This window comes from Amphibalanus amphitrite, unplaced genomic scaffold (genome assembly GCF_019059575.1).
Source record: "Amphibalanus amphitrite isolate SeventyFive unplaced genomic scaffold, NRLGWU_Aamphi_draft 001231F_arrow, whole genome shotgun sequence".
In the NCBI taxonomy this organism is placed as follows: Eukaryota; Metazoa; Arthropoda; class Thecostraca; order Balanomorpha; family Balanidae; genus Amphibalanus; species Amphibalanus amphitrite.
The window spans coordinates 159215-177697 of record NW_024882724.1 but is presented as its reverse complement, the minus strand read 5'-3'; the positions used below and the strand labels follow the sequence as shown (position 1 = coordinate 177697).

Genomic DNA, 18483 nt, shown 5'->3' with positions numbered 1-18483 from the left:
GGAAAATCGTCCCAAAGTGTGTAGATACGTGTAACCGATAACCTTCCAACCCACATAACGTTTTGGCTCCATCCAGTAGCAAATGCCGATGTTATTGTCATGTCCAGCGCACCCGGCCGTGCGCGGGGTACGTTGGCGTGTATTGACCGGTACACAATACTCGTATATCACAAAACTACCAGCTCAGACTGGTAGGACCAACAGCGCTCGCCCATAAACAGCATCTCAAACGGCAGTGCACCCGGGTAGCCCAGCCACCCACCCACCTTCCCGCTCACTCCCAGTACTTCTTCAGCTTGATCTTGGGGAACACGTTCATGGACTGCAGCTCCTGGAAGAGCAGTTTGCAGGCGTACGGTATCCTGATGGAGGACACCGCGCCGCTCGACTGGCAGAAGTGGCACCTGAGGACAAGATGGGGTCGGTGTGAGACGAACGACGGGTCATAGCTCAAGCGCTCACATAAACATGATAGGATGCCATTTCATTGCCGTATTTTCCATCTCCTAGCTCCTCATTTCTACTGTCCCTAAAAATATCCTTTCCAGGCACGCAGCGACGCTGCTTGAACACACTGGGCATAATCTCTTTAAGACACATTTCCAATGCAGCGGAACATTGCCAATGCCAAAAGAGCACTACCGAAGCACAAAGCACTTACCATCCTGAGTAGCCGAGCGAGCCGCACGTGTTGCAGACGTCCACGGCGAAGGCATCTGAGGAGATCATCAGCCTCTCCAGCAGCAGCATGGAGGCGCCGTAGGCCACCAGACAGTCACGCTCCATCTCCCCCAGACGGAGGCCGCCCTCGCGCGAGCGTCCCTCGGTTGGCTGGCGAGTCAGCACGGCACGTGGACCGCGGGCACGAGCGTGCATCTTGTCCAGCACCATGTGCTTCAGCTTCTGGTAGTAGATCTGAGACGTAGAGAGACGCAGGTCAGACGGGACTCTGACGTAGCGAGCGGCGGGTAGATAGGTAGGTACCCTGGATTGAAAATGGCGTTAAAAGTGGCGCTTTAGAAGCTTAAGTCTGGTCTAATGTGAAAATGACACAAAAAGTATCAAAGGCAAAAAAGAGTACATTCAACACTGCATATGGAAAAGTAAATTTCTAGAAAGAAACGATGGAGGGAGAAACCGAATAAAATTTTTCTTCAGCAGCGTGCCACCGGCGAATCCCGGCATATCGGCCGGACATCCCTCTACGGTCCACCAACCAGTCCAGTATACGCAGCCCCCTCCCAAGTCCTGTCCACTGCCCCAGGCGATCCGCAACTGACCGGTCCGAAGTAGATGTAGCCGGTGAGCGTCTCTCCCGTGATGCCGGACGTCATCACCTGCTTGCCCTGGTAGTTGTAGCCAAAACGGACCAGCGTCTCGCTGACGTCCTTCACACGAGAGCCGCCGAACGCTGCGGGACGAAAGGTCGGAGTCAGAGCCAGAAGTCACATGGGCGGGTCAAGTGTCTTGGTCCCCGGTATCAACAGAGTGGGTGACCAGCAGCATAATGACCATTCACCGGTATTCTTGCACACCACACACTCAGCAAACGCTTCTGGTTCGACCCAATTACTTGCCATTCTATTCCCTCTTCACCTTCAATTCGTTAACAGTTCTGTGAACTGTTACTTATATGTTCCCAAGTTAATATATCACATTCCTTTGCTCACCGCGGACCCACACACTCTACTCCGCTATCTATCCTTCCCAGTGACTCCGCACACCCAAACGGACCCGACTCCACTATCACCCACTCACCGGTTCCGTAGTGGTGTTTGCCCTCCATCAGTCCCGCCTTCCCCGCCAGCAGCTCCATCAGCTTGCCGACCGTCATACGCGATGGGTAGCCGTGAGGGTTCATCACCATGTCCGGACAAATACCCTGGTCCGAGAACGGCATGTCCTCCTGGTCCACGATCAGACCTGAGGCCAGACAGTGCAGGCGGTGAAGATATGCCGAGAAAGGCGTGTTCTGTTAGACTCAGCTTCTTTGGTTAACCCGTTTTTGGGTGTTAATCGTTGAGGAAAAATTAAAAGCATTAGTAAGGTATGTACATTAGTTAGTAAGCCTCATCGTTGGATGCTGCTCGTCGAGGAAAAATTAATAGCATTTCTTAAGTTAATTGTTAGTAAAATAATAACAGGACCTCCCTGAGCCGTGGCCGGGAAAGGTAGGGCCGGATGCTGGCAGCGGAGGACCAGCTGCTGCCAGCACTGCCAGCCCAGAACAGCAAAAATAAATTGCTAGCTACAAAATAATGAAAAATGTTACGTAGGTAAGTTACGACACCGTTTACCCGTGATTTATTTTTGACGACTATGCAAACGACAGCCACACAGCGTATCTCCTTTGTTCAGCATGGTTCAGTTCGCAATGTTTCATGGCTGAGGTTCAGTTCATCCACCTCCCCCTGCCGAGCCGTTTGGCAGCGGCCGTGTTTCAGTGGAGCACATACAGGGAGCCGAGGACAGCTAGGACGGCACGCAGCGCCGTGACCAATCATCAGGGGTAGGACGGGAGGCGCAGAGCGTCCCCGGTGCGCCATGGGCCGTCTGCGGTGCGCCAGAGAATGGTCTGGCGTGCGGCCAGCGCCGGTCGGCCGGTCGCCGCCGGCGCCGAGGCCATCGGGCGCCGGTCGGCTGGGCGGCGTCCATCATTGTCACACCGGCCGTAGGGGGGAGGGAGGGGCGCCCGGTGACGGTCACATTCCACAGAGGGTACCGGCGCGCCGCCCAAACCGACGCCAGGGGATAGTGGAGACCGACACAGGCCAACGCCCTTCAGACGCTGGTCAGAGGATGGCAGGCAATAGTGGCAATAGTTACCGGTCAGGGTTGGTCAGGGTTAGGGCCATCGGTCAGTGGGTAGGGTCGCCTTGCTGGTCACCAATCGGAGTCACCAGTCAGGGTTAAATGCCACCCTCGCCGGTCATGGTCACCACTGCTTTACCAACAGGCTCCCGAAATTAAGTCGATTACATAGGTCAGAGGGTACAAATGCCACCAACACTACATACAAAGCACTCCGGCTTAGTAGGTACCCAACTTTCAATGTAAAAATAACTATCCGGCTGCTCAGCAAAACGTCAAGTAAATTTAAAAAACACAAACATTTTGGATTATGGTCAAAAAGTCGCTACGAGGTACGCGCCCCCTGAACGCACCTGTGACTCCCTTCTGGCCGTGTCGACTGCTGAACTTGTCTCCCAGCTCCGGCCGACGCGTCTGGCGCAGCAGCAGCTTGATGAGGAACGCCTCCTCCGTGTTGGACGAGATCATCACCTTCTCGATGTGAGACGGCACCGGGCCCTTGTAGCTGGAGAAGAGGTGGGTCAAACGAAGGTCATGTCACTGCTAAGCATCATATAGTACACCATACATCATATCAGGTGCCACACCTAAAACAGGTGAGCTCAAGAGCCATAAAGCCCGACAGTCTGGGAAGAACAGGTAGCCACAGCGAAACAACTGTAAGGAGGAACTGATTGCTTTATTGTTTTGTCTGAGTCCTCTCAAGTCAGCAAACATAGCCAAAAGAGCAAACAGACGAGTTTACCAGTCCGGTCCGCTGCCAAAGTATTTTGGCAAAGCGACTATCTAAACATACCGAAAAGCGATCCATTAGTAATTTGTCACAGAATAAAGCGAGGAGACAGGCCGGCGCGGTCCCGGCCAGCGCCCTGGTTCGTAGCGGCACTTACGTGATCGGGACGTCTCGGTACTCTGGTGCCTGGCGCGGCGCGCCGGCAGGAGCGTTCAGCGGGTTCATCGTGATGGTCGGCATCGACTTGTTCACCAGCACCTGCTTGTTCTCCACGATCTGACGGAGAGAGACAGCGGAGGAGCGTTAGAGGGGCGGGAGATGAGTAAAATAAACAGCCAGTTGAGCCGAATGATGGCATCTTTTTCATCCTTATCTAGAAACCAAACACCGAAGGCCGATGGTAACAAGGCTGTGCATGATTTACCTCTTAACCCTATTCCTGGCGGGCTCCGCCGGGACAAGAAACTGGCGGGGGGGGGGGGGGCCGATTCGGCCCCCCCCCCCCTGAGATCTCGAGAACGAAGCAAGATAGCGACAAACGGTAAACGGCATCGGATACGCACGGTCAAGATCTACAATTTTTACTAAGGTCATTTTCAGGTCAGGTCAAAGATGACGTCACAGGGGTCGAAAAAGTCAAAATGGCGGCGCTAGATATGGAGAGAGTTTTTCTCGAATAACTTTCGAATTAGTCAAGATAGGAACAAACTAAGGGCATCATCGTGATCCTCTCGTCAATCCGCATCGAATGATATATATGTTGACCTCGCAAGGTCAAGGTCAAAGGTTGACCTCAGGTCACGTGACCTCGAGGTCATCATGTATATCATTCGATGCGTCTTGACGAGCTGAACACAATGAGACCATCCACGCGTCTGTATCTTGTTCCTGTACGGAGTTATTGGCCAAAAACCTTTGGTGACTTTTGATGACGTCACATGACCTCACAGCTGCCCAACAGCAAAACAGACCTCAAGGTAGTGAAGGTTGATCGTATATGAAGTCATGTATGGTATATGGGGCCATTCCGACCCGTTTTAGTGGTAAAAACAGGGAGTTGATTTTTCCCCCATTGACTTATAATGGGGAGGTCGCGAAACTGACCTGACCTTAGGTCACCGATATCAAAATTCCGAGATATACAAATTGCACATACTGGTACCCTAACTAAAGCCTGAAGAGAAGAAATTGATCGGTCAAAAACTCTAGCTCTGGCGTGATTGCAAACTTTTCTGAGGTAGGGTCACCAAACCGCCTCTGGTGACCTGACCTGAGGTCAGATCAACTCAAAATTTTCAGACATGTTGCGTAGAAGCCTTTTAGGAAAAGTCAGAAAATTTGAGCTTCCTAGCTCAACGCGTTTGGGAGAAATAACCAAAAAACCTCAGGGGGGGGGGGCTCCTGAGGCCCCCCCCCCCCGCCAGGAATAGGGTTAAGGGATGTCGAAAACTATACTGGGGCGTGGTCACCTCGTTATTGGACTCCTCAGTAACAGCGTTTATGCCCGTTTTTCTCTCGGGGCTGAGGCATACCTATAATGCATTTTAAATTTCCTGGAGTGGAACTCCGTTCCACTGTGGAACTCCATGAGTGTGGAACTCCATGAGTGTGGAACTCCAATTCCATGAGTATCTCTCCTGTGCCTGAATTCCGCCCAACTCACCTCTCCCGGCGCGGTGATACCGTCCAACTCACCTCTCCCGGCGCGGTGATACCGTCCCACTCACCTCCCCCGGAGCAGTGATACCGTCGGCGTCCAGCGCCCGGTGTCTCCAGATGGGCTCCTTGGTGACGGCGTCCACCAGCGGGCCCTGCACTCGGTCGTGCGTCTGATTGGCGTACCTGGCGACGGTAAACAGAGTGGTTAAGTGTACTTTACTTTAAACCACAACAGGTGCTCCAGTCAGAAGGCAGGCTGCGATAGTACGACGAATCAAGTCTCTCGATGTGTTCCTTGGTTCGCAAGGTCAGCACATCGGCGGGGATCAGCATTCATAATAATGCCTTGTGTCGGCTGTCAAAATGAGCAGTGTCGAGAATGCAGTGTAATGTATGTCTTCGCATGCACGGCACTCGCTCTCAGTCTCAATGCTCACCGTTTGAGGGTACACTTGGCGTTTCTGTAGACCAGGCAGCGGCCGTAGCCGCGGTCCAGTGACGCCTTGTTCAGGATCAGAGCGTCCTCAATGTCGTACCTGCAAACGGAAGTATCCATGAGTATCATCAGTATCCAGAAAGTCGACATAACGCTTGAAGAAGTACATGATGTAAATTCCGATGGCACAGGGCAACGTAAAATAGTCAAGTGCGTAACAGACAGATAGACACAATGATGGACGAATGGACGGACGGGGTGACGAAGCCACATATAAGGAAAAACGGAAGGACAGACAGAACCAATTATACCGGGTGGCCCAGAAAAAACGTTCCCAACTTTAAATCAATATTTCTCAGAAAGCGATAATGATACAACATTACAACTTCCAATAGCCAATGCGGCATACATTTTCAGTAAATGGTATGATTTTTATGTTATTCGGTCAATTACTTTTTAAATGGTTCGTGTTTCTAGCATGCCATGTAAAAATTACTTCTTTTTTTTTGCTCAGATGTTTACTGGTGAGTGAACGGGCCACTTCCATCTCGGCACCACGGCCTGCAGCCATGACTGCTACTGGCAACTAGTCTCATTGATGGTTCAGGCCTCAGGGTGACACATTCCCTCTAGCTTTTTTCCTTATTCGGTCAATTTACTGTTTGATCTTCTTAAAGGGAGGGCGATCAGCAGTAACCCATGCACCGTGCCACTCCTGCTCGAAACAGGACTTGTTAAAACAAATGGCATCCATTACCACTATTTTGGCTCAGTATTTGAATATTTGGCACATAAGTGGGACAAAAATATTTAAAATAATATCACACGTGCTGGTTTCATTCACGTGTTCTATTTTTCCATTCTTTTTTCTAACATGGTACGTCTAAGCTAATCATTACTGCCGTTCAACATCGGCAAAAAAAAAGCAAAAACGTCTTACTGAATTCAACATAAGATTGCTGGCTTGAAAATGATGTTACAGTGTTATAATTTGACATACCAATGCGCAAAGAAGTGACGCAACCTTGATGAAAATTTTGGCTCGTTATTTGCACTCGAATTTGAGATATAGGCCTCCAAAGTTCGGAACGTTTTTTTTTTTTGGCCACCCGGTATAGACAAACGAACGGACGAACAAAGGGACGAAGTCTGTCACCCACCCGCTGTAGCTCATCACTGCGACAATGGCGTTCTGGCCGGCCGGCAGCTGCTCGAAGTTGATGAGCTCGATCGTCTTGGACTTGACCATGGGCTTCTGCGGGTACACTAGGTTGTACATGAGCGTGTCTATCCGGTTCCGCTGGTTCCACGCGATGGTGCCTGCCGACAAGAGATGGAATCATAACATTGTTCGATGTCGGCATCAGCCTAGACTTCCATCGTGGAACATGATTATTGATTATTTTCGTCGAGTGTAAATAATATCGTTTCAGATATACTCGTATGTGCCGAACCTGAGCGCTGAGGAGGTAGCTGGGAAGATAGAGGATGGAGGTGGAGGATCAATTGAGAGCAGCCGCGTTGTGTGAATGACACGATTGAATACACTGGCTCCTCCGAACACTTTTTATTTTAAATGTTAAATTTTATCTTTAATTTTAACGATTCTTAACTTCATCCTAAAATCAAGCCCATCCCGTAGCCAGGCGCGTAACCACGAGTCTGAAGTTACTGGGGACCACATGGAAGGCCGCGAAGACCAAATATAATATTTCAGGATCAGCCTTCGCCCGAGTGTGTGGGGGGAGATGGTGGGGGGCGTTTTTGGCCACACCGGCCTTTTTTTTGTTGCGCGTGTAAGCACAACCGCGGCGCGCACCGACACAGGTAAACATGACACACTGAACCGGAAAATTGCACCTGTGACCCCTTCTATGCCTCTGAGATCATCTCAGGTCATGAAACATCTCCAGCAGTTTTTTACCATTACTTTAGGTAGAAACATGTTAGAGCGCAAACACCATGGATGTGTTCAACTCAACAATACCAATTGCATGACATGCAACATGACCTTTTCCTTCCATGCGTCTCGACGAGACCAACGCGATGCCGGTAAAATCAGCGCCATGCTATTTTTGAGTCAAAAGTTATGATACAAAAACCTTTCCCGCAAAACGCCAACCTGGAAGCTAAACCGTTGACCTTAGGTCAAAACTGAGAACATTGCTCAGAAAGGTCTTTGAAAAAACTATCGAATGCGCTTTCCCGCAGCACTGCAGCTCTATTGGTTCCTGACGTATGCGCCAATTTGTGAAAAGTTGTCAAAATTGGGAATAAAGTTTGTGAAAATTTTACCTTTGGTGACCTCCAGTGACCTGAGCGATGACTTGATCAAAAATGACATAGGTAATTCTGAAAGATACTGTAGCGAGCTATCTGCTGCTTCTTACCGCGTCTTTCTAGCTTGCTTAGGGAATCTGGTGTGGCCAAAAAGCCCCCCCCCCCACCATGGCTAAGTTGGTTACTTGAGAGGCCCACCCGGGCGCTGGCTAAACAAAACATCCAGTTTTGTTTTCCGTTGACTACATATTACTCTTCACGCCGATTTAGAGACAATATTTGGCTATTCAAGCAAATTGAGGTCGTCGGTTTTACTGGGGACGGTCCCCAGTAACCCAAAAGTTACTGGGGACCGGTCCCCAGTGTCCCCAGTGGTGGTTACGCGCCTGCCCGTAGCTCAGTCGGTAGAGCGCTGGACTCATCGTGGTGAGATCACGCGTTCCCGGTTATAACAGTCCGGGTTCGAAGCGCGACGGGCGTTCGACATTTATGGGCCTCCTGACGGGTATGGCTGCCGTTGGTGGCAGGCCGTAGCCAGGCGAATTCATAAAGGGGATCGACCGTGCGGCTATGTGCGCACGCTCAACTTTGGACTCCAAATTCTGCATAGAACCGGAATTGCGCGATCGGAGGGTAGAGGGCAGGGTCAACGCAACAAGCTTCGTTTAGCGGGGGCTCTATCCTTGTGAATCCTTCCATTCAAAGACTTCAGACTATTTTTTTTTTAATCCAACGAACGATTACATGTTTACAAAACCATTAAAATGAGCAAAACCTGGTGTGAGGTGAATTAGGTGCTTCAGTAATGTCTAACCATCATTACATGAATACTACGAATGCACACAGAACACTAGAACAGCCCACATGCCTTTTGCCAGCCGCTTTCGAGCAGAACGACAATTTGGGACGTGGCGACGAGAATGAGTATGAAAATGAGATAGGAGTGGGCCAACGGCTGGGGAAAATCGAGCGGACATGATCTACAATGAAACATGGTCTTTGGTTTTCCGCACATATAATTACCACCGATGATTGGGATGTCTACAATCATACATCCGCGATGGCTACATTTATAACTCTCTAGGCACCCAGATAAACCAAAATTGATCAATGTGTAATATGTGGTTTCAGATAACTCAATAAGCTTTCCAGTATCGATGGTCTACGATACTTGTGTTGCGGAATTGCGTTTGCCTCTGCGAGACATCGGTCAGATATAGATAATCTGAATATTTCAAAAGACGGGTTTCATTAAGTAATGTTATCAAAGAAAAAAGACGCTACGCTAAGCTTGCTGCACACAGAGGTCCTGGCCTCTACAATCTGATCGCTAGATTCCCTGTTACATTACAGAATTCAGAGCCAGACTGCTGCATCCACCGCCCACCAAGCGGCGAGCAAGAGGCACTCACTGGCAGCCCACTCAACATCCGACGAGCGTCCTAAATGGTCCGCGATAAGCCTAAATGAGCCGGATAGCGGGCGACACGACCCGTCTGATGAGAGCTCTGGAGCGCGCATTGTCGCCCTACGGCCGGTGATGGCGGCCGTCGGTGTCAGAACGGGCCGCGGCGCGGCGCGGTGTAATATTAGCCGCGACTGTCAATTGGGTGCCGACAGCCGGCGACTCATCCGCTGGCCCCAGGCCACACGGATGACGAATGACAAGGTCAGCAGGCGGTCAATCTGACCGGCCAGATGACAGCCGAGTAGGCGGTCCGTATGAGAGGCGCGCCTGAGACGGACGGGCTGCGACTGTGACGGGGTATGAATGCGACGGGCTGCGACGGTCCAACTGACAGACGGCTAGATTAAGATAGTTGGTCCAAGTCTGAGACCGACAGCCTGACTGACCAAACATACAATCATAGACTCCTTGATATGTAGCGGTCTATGATCCAGCCCAGACGGTCCATCCCACCCGCGGGCGGAATGCCGGCTCATGGGCAATTCGTCCAACTCGAGTACTCACTGACTCACGGACAGTTCTTCAAACTCACCAACGGTCCGTCCTTAAATACGCCTGCCCAACTAAAGAACAGTCCAACTCACACGCCTTGTTCGATCGAGACGGGCAATTCAACTGACACTAAATTTCAGCAATCAGCATTGTATAGCTAGAGCGCTCTGACACAATCAATTAGTGTCGTCCGGGGGAAGAACACAAGGTGCTGGTGACCCCAAACCCTGCCCAGACTCAGTCTCCCGCCCTCCTCAAGCACACAAAACCCATCCCCAAATAGTCCCCTAATTGAGTCCCCTAGCTAGGACGTCCTCATGTGGCCAACCCATCGCGCGGCGCAACACTCACCCATGGCCTGTTTTCCCATGGCGCACTGGTAGGTGTTTCGAGGACTCTGGTTGTGGTGTGGGTACGGGATCAGTCCAGCGCACACTCCTAGCAGCGTGAACGGTTCGACCTCCAGATGGGTGGTGGCCTGTGGGTTACACAGAGATAGACACAGGCTGAGACAGACAGACACGGTCGTACACCCAGGAGGGTGAATGGTTCCAGCTCCAGATGGGTGGCAGCTTGTGCACATAAGTGAGTCGAGTCATAGATAACTACATGCAGATCGAAAAAGGGACGACACATTGAACATTTTAAGGCAGACGAAGACGGAAACGAGAGGGAACGAGAGAGAGAACGAGAAAGAGAAAGAGTGATATAGAGAGAGGGAGAGGGAGAGGGAGAGAGAGAGAGAGAGAGAGAGAGAGAGAGAGAGAGAGAGAGAGAGAGAGAGAGAGAGAGAGAGAGAGAGAGAGAGAGAGAGAGAGAGAGAGAGAGAGACTCACGTACACTAGACGGACCAGTAAGACAGACGATGAGCTGTCAACAGGCGCTCGACTGGCAAAAACAGCACTAAAACTCCATTCTGCACTCGTTGGATTGTTGATAGAGAAAATATGGCGGCGATTCAGCATCACAGGAGTGATGATAACGGAAAGGCATTGTAAACAAACACATAAAACGGGCCGTCAAAGTTGACGAGCGCGACATGGGAAACAAACAATCGATCAGCACAATCTGCCGCCGTCCAGTGCCTGCTCTTAAAACCGGTCAGGGCGTGGGCAAGCCCCACGAAGAACCCAAGCATCTAGACTAACTAGAAGGCGTGAAGGGGTTGTGCGTACGACTTCCTAGAGTTTAGCAATTGACATATCACCTTGTCTCACACTCGTAAATCTTTCACCCGGCCAAACGCAGGTCGCAGAGCGTCAGCAGCCGCGCTACACTCACCGATGTGATGTCTTTCTCATAGAGGGCGATGTTGCTGTCGTTCTCTTCGTTCACATCCAGGTACTCGACGAGGCCGTCGTGCAGGAAGTCCTGGAAGGTGCGCAGGCCGCGCGCCAGTTCCTCCATGTGGGCGGCCGTCACACGCGGGCGACAACGCTCCACGATTATGTAAGGCCTGGGAGAGGAGGGAGAGGATGAGTCAGCGGCAGTCTAGATCAGTAGGACAAACATACTGAGAGCGATGGACGGACCTATCAATGCATTAGTCGAAGTGGGAGTATTAACCAGCAAAGCCGTCCGTGGGGAAATCACAAGCCAGCATGGCTTATTGCTGCGAAGTCAACGACCAGCAGCTTATTGTTGCGGGAAAGTCACCGACCTAGAGTCGGCTGTGGGGAAGTCACTAAACTTAAACTCAACAGTTAAGGGGAGTCACTAGCCAGCCAGGCTCTGTTTTGGGGAGCTCACTGACCTACGGAGCCGCCCACGAGACAAGTCACTGACCTACAGAGCCGGCCACCGTCCGAGCTGACGTAGACGCAGCGGTGCTTGTGGCTGGGGTAGATGGAGACGAAGCCGGATAGCAGGCCGCTGCGCCGCAGCAGTCGGAACGTCGTGATCAGACGGCGGTAGTTGCGCGTCACGCCCAGAATGTTCCCTGGAACATAAAGATATTACATGGGTCACATATCGTCACACGGTTCTGGGTACCAACACAAGATGCCCATGTTCGTAATGCTACCAGCGAGGCTAGACAGTCATGGAGTTTACCTGGTGCCCAGCCTAATTACTAGGCAAAGGGTCGCCGGTGACGGAAATGCTACAGCTAACTAGAAACGCAGTAAACAAATATTGAAAGCAAGACAGGGAAACATTGTGCAGCAATCTATGATCATTTTATCAGCCTGGTAGCGTCGATGGGACCATCACACTGGGGGACAGAGTAGTGCATAACGCCAGTCTGACGTACCGTTGAGGAAGACGATGTAGACGGACTTGTGGCTGAGCTCCTCGCCGCAGAGGAAGTTGATGTCCTCCACCCCGATATTGAAGGCGGCGCGGATGATAGGCGTGTCGTCGGCCTCGGTGGTGATGTGGGTCATCAGAGCCAGGTTCTTCACCAGACCGCAGGACTCACCCTCGGGCGTGTCCGACGGGCACAGCATACCCCACTGGGACGGCTGGAGAGAGCGCGGACCGCTCACCTGGCCGGGACAGAGCGGACGGTTAGAGAACGGGGAAACCGCGGGAGGAACAGAGGAAAAGGGTGGTTCTAGGGACAGATAATGGGCAGAACAGAAGCTATTTGTCAGGGGAGCACACAACGCCATCATTCTACATCGTCGAAGCTAGTAAAACTCATGACTCAACAAAAACGGAAATCACTTATGCGCTCCTTTTAGTCCTTATTCAATATCCACGTGCGGTCATCTACATCTAAGTTAAATCGGATCCAAGTCCACTTTATCATCAAACTATCGCCCCGACATACGACTGGGGCCGACCTGGCAGCTACCATGCTTCCCGGCTATTCTACTTTCTCGACTTCTCCCGTAGTTTCCCAGCTTTTCCCTCCTTTGCTGGCGTCTCTGATCCGGCTGCCCCTACTTCCCGACTTCTCCCCTACCCTTTCGACAGCTCCCTACCTTTCTGGTCCTCTCGAACTGTGAGTTGACTCGGGTCATCATGCCCAGACAGGAGATGTAGGAGAGTCGAGACAGCACCTGGGTCACGCCGTGGCGCTCCATCTTGAACCGCTTGATGATCCAGTTACCCTGAAAATGAGTAGCCGCAAGACGTGAACGCACGAAAGGAGACAGACTTCAGAATTTTAGACGGTCGGACGCTGCTTAGCTGTGACAGTTCCGTAAAAATAACACGCTAGGCTACCCAAAAACAGGATCAGACGTGCCAGAGGCGGATCCAGCTCAGAATTTTTTTTTTTTTTTGGGGGGGGGCAAACCATAACAATTTATCGATTATTTCCATGCCTCGTCCATAGGCGTAATGTAAAAATTATGCCGTTTGGGAGGGGCAAATGCCCATTTTGCCCCCCCCCCCCCCCCCCCCTGGATCCGCCACTAAGACGAGCACCCGTAAAACTGGCACTGCCCTACTTAAGCTGGCTTCAGAAACCACAAATGACCACTGCCCAGCTCAGACCAAGTCAGTTCCCCAGGGGCGCACCGACTCTCGGACGAAGCCGGTGCAGAGAGGGACGGGACAAACACCAGCCCCGAGTGGCAGGAACCTGACACGTCCGGCGGAACAGAGGCGTGACATTTCGCTTACCGAGGAGATGGCCTGCTCCAGTCCGTAGCTGATCTGGTCCTGCCGCATGTGCTTCACCACGTCAAACTGGGCCGCCTTCACCTTGGGGATGTTCTTGTCGGCGATCATCTTCAGCTGTAAGATCGGAGGAATGGATTATCACTCGGCAGGAATCACTGGCGTGAGCATATGGAACCGGTAGACCTTTTCCAGCTCAGGATATGGATGCGCCCTCGTACCCTATCTGGCGGAGTCCAGGGTGTTTGGTCATGCTCTTGAAAACCGAGCACAGTGCGCAAATCCATCACCTCGAGGAGAAACTTGATCACACTAATGACCTCCCATACGCCAATCACGCACACCCACAGCCATAGCTATCCCCTCCTCACATCAGTTGCGTCATCTCACGATTCTCCACACTTGCACGTCATTTCTCGCACACGTCAGTCGAGACACTCTCGCCAGTTGCGCACTCTCACCTCCCAGTTGAACTTTTTGAACAGGTCCTCGAACAGCAGCGAGACGAGAGACCCAGCCAGCTCCATACGCTTGTTGCCGTAGTAGTCTCTGTCGTCGATGACCTTTTCGTCAGCCTGCGCCTCGATCACACGCCGCACCATCAGCGCCAGGTAGAACGCCTTCATCTTGAAGTTGTAGTTCTCCACCTGGCCGATAGGTGTCAGGTGTTGTCACAAGCTCTCCGACCACAAACCAATACCCCAGCACACAGCGATGAAGACAGCAGCGATGCCTATGCAAGTTCGTACAGCTCACATCTAATTTACGTGAATGCATAGTGATTAGATTAGTGGTACCACAAGGCCACGAGGATGCTACAACACACCTGCCTTGAGCGGTTACCTGAGCCAATCCCTATGACGTGTAAGATGACTGATAAATGTCGAACTACTCCTTACGCATTCTGATTTCTGAGTACTTACCGGCACGTGAGCCAGGATGGTGGTGGCCAGCATGTGCCGAACCTCGTCCGCTGGCGTCTTCTTCTGGCCGAAGCTGCCCATGTACATCTTCTGCACCAGCTTGCTGCCCATGAACCTGTGGAAGAACAGCGAGAGAGACGGGTGGCGTGCTCAGACTCTACCGGTGCCGAATGTTGGTAAATAAGCAAATCAAAGGGTTCATGACAATTCAGAGCTGATAATGCGATAATAACACGAGTATCAAAAACAAGCTGCACCTCACATCTAAAGCACGACATTATCCCATCCCGAATATCTCACTTGAGCGCCTGCATCTGTGTGAAGACCTGGGCGCGGTGGCACTCCTCCATGGTGGAGGCCAGCGAGGTCATGATGCTGCTCTCGGTGCCGACCATCTGCACGATCTCCTGGTCTGACTCGATACCCATCGCCTTGAACACGATCGACACGGGAATCACCTGCAGAAAAAAACGGCGACAGGGCGGGGAGAAAATGTCGTCAGTTGCCGCATAGAGCCGAGAGCGTCACCGGTTGAGTAGACGCGATCAGACGGGTGTGCAGATTACGGTCGCAAACGGTCGATGACGTCAATACAAAGTTTAATAACGTCACTGCTTCGTTGAGTGACGCAATCAGGCCGATAGGCTATGGGAGGACGCCCACCCCATTGTAGCGAGTCTTATTATAGCGACAAAATATGGAATTGTACGTATTTACATACAGTGTCACGGAAGTAATCTACCACATAGCTTTCACTTCCTTGGACGACTGGCTCTGCTGCTGCTAGGCCCACGTAAATCATTTTGACCTTTAGTCCGGGTCACCACCCACCACAGCTTTTCCGATACTCACGTCTTTGAAGGTGTTGTGCTTCAGGTAGTATTTGCCACGCTTGAAGATGAGGTTGGTGCGCGACTTTTTCTCGTGCGTGCTGCTGGTGACCTGGCACTGCACCTGACCCTTGCTGTCCTGTTCGACAATCATGCGGTTCTTGCTGAGCTGCTCCTGAATCAGCACCACCTGTAACAGTCGTAAGTGCCGGTCACCCGAGGAGTCACGTACTTCGGCCAGCACGCATATAGCGGGTTTGGGTACGAATGACAGCCTTCTAACGATGGGACAGCACCCAGATAACAAATGCATTCGTAAGTAAAAACGGGCAATACGTCCGTTTCCCGAACAGAAGCTCGGTGATAAATCACGGGGCAGAAAAGGCAAAAAAGTGTTACGAACAAATGTGCAACAACTGATCGAATGGGGCTGACCAGGAACCCGGAAGCCCGCTAGGCAGCAGCTTGTTGCGTACGCCACGATTTGATATACTGATTAGATCATGACTGATGACACGGAGGTGTCTTTCTGATTGGTTGGGTGACTACGTGATATGCAGAGTCCAAAACCACTCGTCCAGTACAGGTTTGAAGGGCTAGCGGTACCAGGATGCATAAAGTGCGTTTACTCACCTTTTCGGTGCCCCGGACGACAAAGTAGCCGCCCGGGTCGTGCGGACACTCGTCCAGTCGCGCCAGCTCGGCGTGCGACTTCCCGGCCAGCACGCAATTGGAGCTCCGTAGCATGATGGGCATCCGGCCAATCGGCAAACCGTTTCTGAGAACAAATACAACGATCAAGGCAGAGTCAGAGGCGAGGTGACAGTAAAAGGGATGAGGGTAGGTGGAAAACGAGGATGCCAAGACGATGCATCACAAAGGAGACTCAAGCCTGGCACAGGCTAAACAATGATGTCCTACACAAAAACGACAATTTTCACTCGTAAGAAAACACGGAAGCTCGCGAACGGAAGTCACGGAATAGCATCCAGCTCATCGGCAGCCATACCTACTGGCTATGCTTCTATCTATTTTACCGAGACAAAGAGTCCTACTGATACACTGAGGAACATACGTGAAGAGAGCGAAAAGATACGCAGAGCTTGGAGCCCACTCACCGGACGACGCGCTGGTTGCCGCGCGTGTACTCAATGTCCACGGTGACTGTGGCCGAGTAGGTGATGTCGCGCAGACGGCACTCGTGCGGAGACGTCGGACGACTCATGTTGAAACCCTCCTCCACGTCCGGCACACCCACGTGCACGTTCAAGTACCTGTGTCGGCAACGGCAGAAGGCTAAGTCAGTAAACGTATCTTCTATTTCTGTTATTAGTGATAGCAACAAATACATCTGTTTACCAATTGGAGACATACAGTTGAAAATATCAGGGAGTCCATTTTATGTAGCTACATTTCTACAGAAAATGATTAAAATGTAGCAATGTCATGCAGTAAAAATGAAGCTTACTTGACATAGAAGCTAGGGTCAGCATCACTGACAACTCTGTCATTGGCTTTGACAATGTTTTTGATGTCAGTGTTGATGAAGTAGTTGAATGAATCGATGTGCTGCTTGACCAGTCCTTTCGTCTGAAGAAACGCAGGCAACAGCTTCCATTTGTCCTGAAACAGATGAGGACATAATGAGACACCCGATGAAAGATGAGGCACAACTCACAGCCAATACTAACACATTCCACCTACCTTTTTAGAAGCTGATCAGCTAATTCAGCACAATTTGCAAATTCGGCACACGGGTGAACGAAGATAGTTTGGTGCAAAAGGAAGCATTAATAAATTTTGGCGCAATACAGCGAGATTTTACCATAGCTGTAATGGAAATTTGGTGACCGTCTTGCACTGAATTCAGCATATGTGAAACTACGCCACACGTGCTAAAAAAAAAAAAATCCATTCAATGCCGCCACCACGGAAGACATAACCAGCATAACATATTTTTTCGGTCAGGAATTTCGCATGATGCTGCGGAAAAAAATTGCGCAATCTGCTCGTTATGCCCAACATATTGATGGTATGGTTACGAGCGAGCGAGCGCAGCGAGTCTTTTCAATATAACGGAAAAATCTCAGTATGAGCGGCCCGGCCCGGCCTGTAACGCTTTTGAGAGGCTTATATCTCAGCAACCGCTGGACCGATTGGCCTGCGGTCATTTTTGCTGGGTAGCCCCATCCCGTCTACCCCGTAATTGACTACTTTTGATACATCTCAGTGACCGTCGTGGCACGTGCCACGTGAAAAGTCAAGGGTGTTCAAGCTGTTTTGCAAAAGTAGTGATTTTAAGAGGCTCATATCTCAGCAGCCGCTTGGGCGATTGACTAGCGGTAATTTTTGTAGGGTAGCAGGCAGCAGCATCCCTTCTACCACAAATAGGATACTCTCGATGCATGTGGGTCACCCCCAGTGCACGTGCAAAATTCAACAATAAGAGGAGTCAAATTTGTTCCCATTTTAATAACTATGTAATTACTGGGGCGATTTCGCTGAAACTTGGCATACAGGTAGGCACCCACCAGGCAATGCATTCCCATGTGTTGCAGTTAAGGTGCTACTGCACGTGCGCACGTGCAGGGGGCGCATCCAGATCTTGAGAACGGCTGGGCCGATTGAGCTCAAATTTGGTACACGGTTGGGGACCAGCTAGTAGGGTTCCGTGCAATTGTCAGTTTGGACCCCGTTTGCAAGTGCGCACGTGCAGAATGCCGCTTCCAGATCTCAGGAACAGCTGGGCCGATTGCGTTCAAATTTGGTACACCGCTAGCGACCGGTTAGAAGGGTGCTTTGCGCAAGCCCATTGGAACACTACGTACCTCCACAGCTTTAATCGGCTCGGCAAGCTTGCTTAGTCCTCCACCCCAAGCGCTTTCTCCCATCTTCACTGCTTCACTGCAAAGACAGAATAAGGATAAACCTTCAAACACTTAAGATAGTCAGAAGAATTCAACACGGTGCACCGATCACAATATATAAATGCTCAAGATCATAATAATAATAACAAAAATGTGCGCAATATGCGGTACCTACCCAGAAACATTGAGTTCTACGGCCTTGATAAAAACACTGCCCAGAAATTGGTCCTTCGCAAATTGTTCTGTTCTAGAACGAATAGTCTGATCAAGGAAAATCGCGTTGCCTGGGAACCTGTTTCTGTTGACGTCTTTTTGGTGCTGTTGCCATGCAACTCGTTCAGGAAAAGTCGCAAACTTCTTTATCGAACAAAATATTATTGCTTTCGTTCCGCACCTTTTCGTATTTACTGCGCA

At 50.9% G+C, this 18483-nt stretch overlaps 1 protein-coding gene across 1 annotated transcript; it reads right to left on the bottom strand.

Annotated features, from left to right (window-relative positions):
- Positions 1-91: 91 nt before the first annotated feature.
- Positions 92-18474, bottom strand: LOC122371318 (DNA-directed RNA polymerase III subunit RPC2-like). The gene is made up of 24 exons (XM_043347545.1): positions 18245-18474; positions 18031-18106; positions 16671-16825; positions 16321-16476; positions 15836-15980; positions 15225-15392; positions 14673-14830; positions 14373-14487; positions 13911-14096; positions 13453-13566; positions 12807-12935; positions 12131-12365; positions 11665-11818; positions 11161-11335; positions 10231-10357; positions 6800-6959; positions 5641-5739; positions 5272-5386; positions 3702-3820; positions 3165-3316; positions 1759-1923; positions 1281-1411; positions 662-915; positions 92-404 (listed from the first exon to the last, which is right to left on the bottom strand). Exons 2-24 carry the CDS (start codon positions 18091-18093, stop codon positions 275-277), a joined length of 3405 nt encoding a protein of 1134 aa, XP_043203480.1. The 5' UTR covers positions 18094-18106; positions 18245-18474; the 3' UTR covers positions 92-274.
- Positions 18475-18483: the final 9 nt, after the last annotated feature.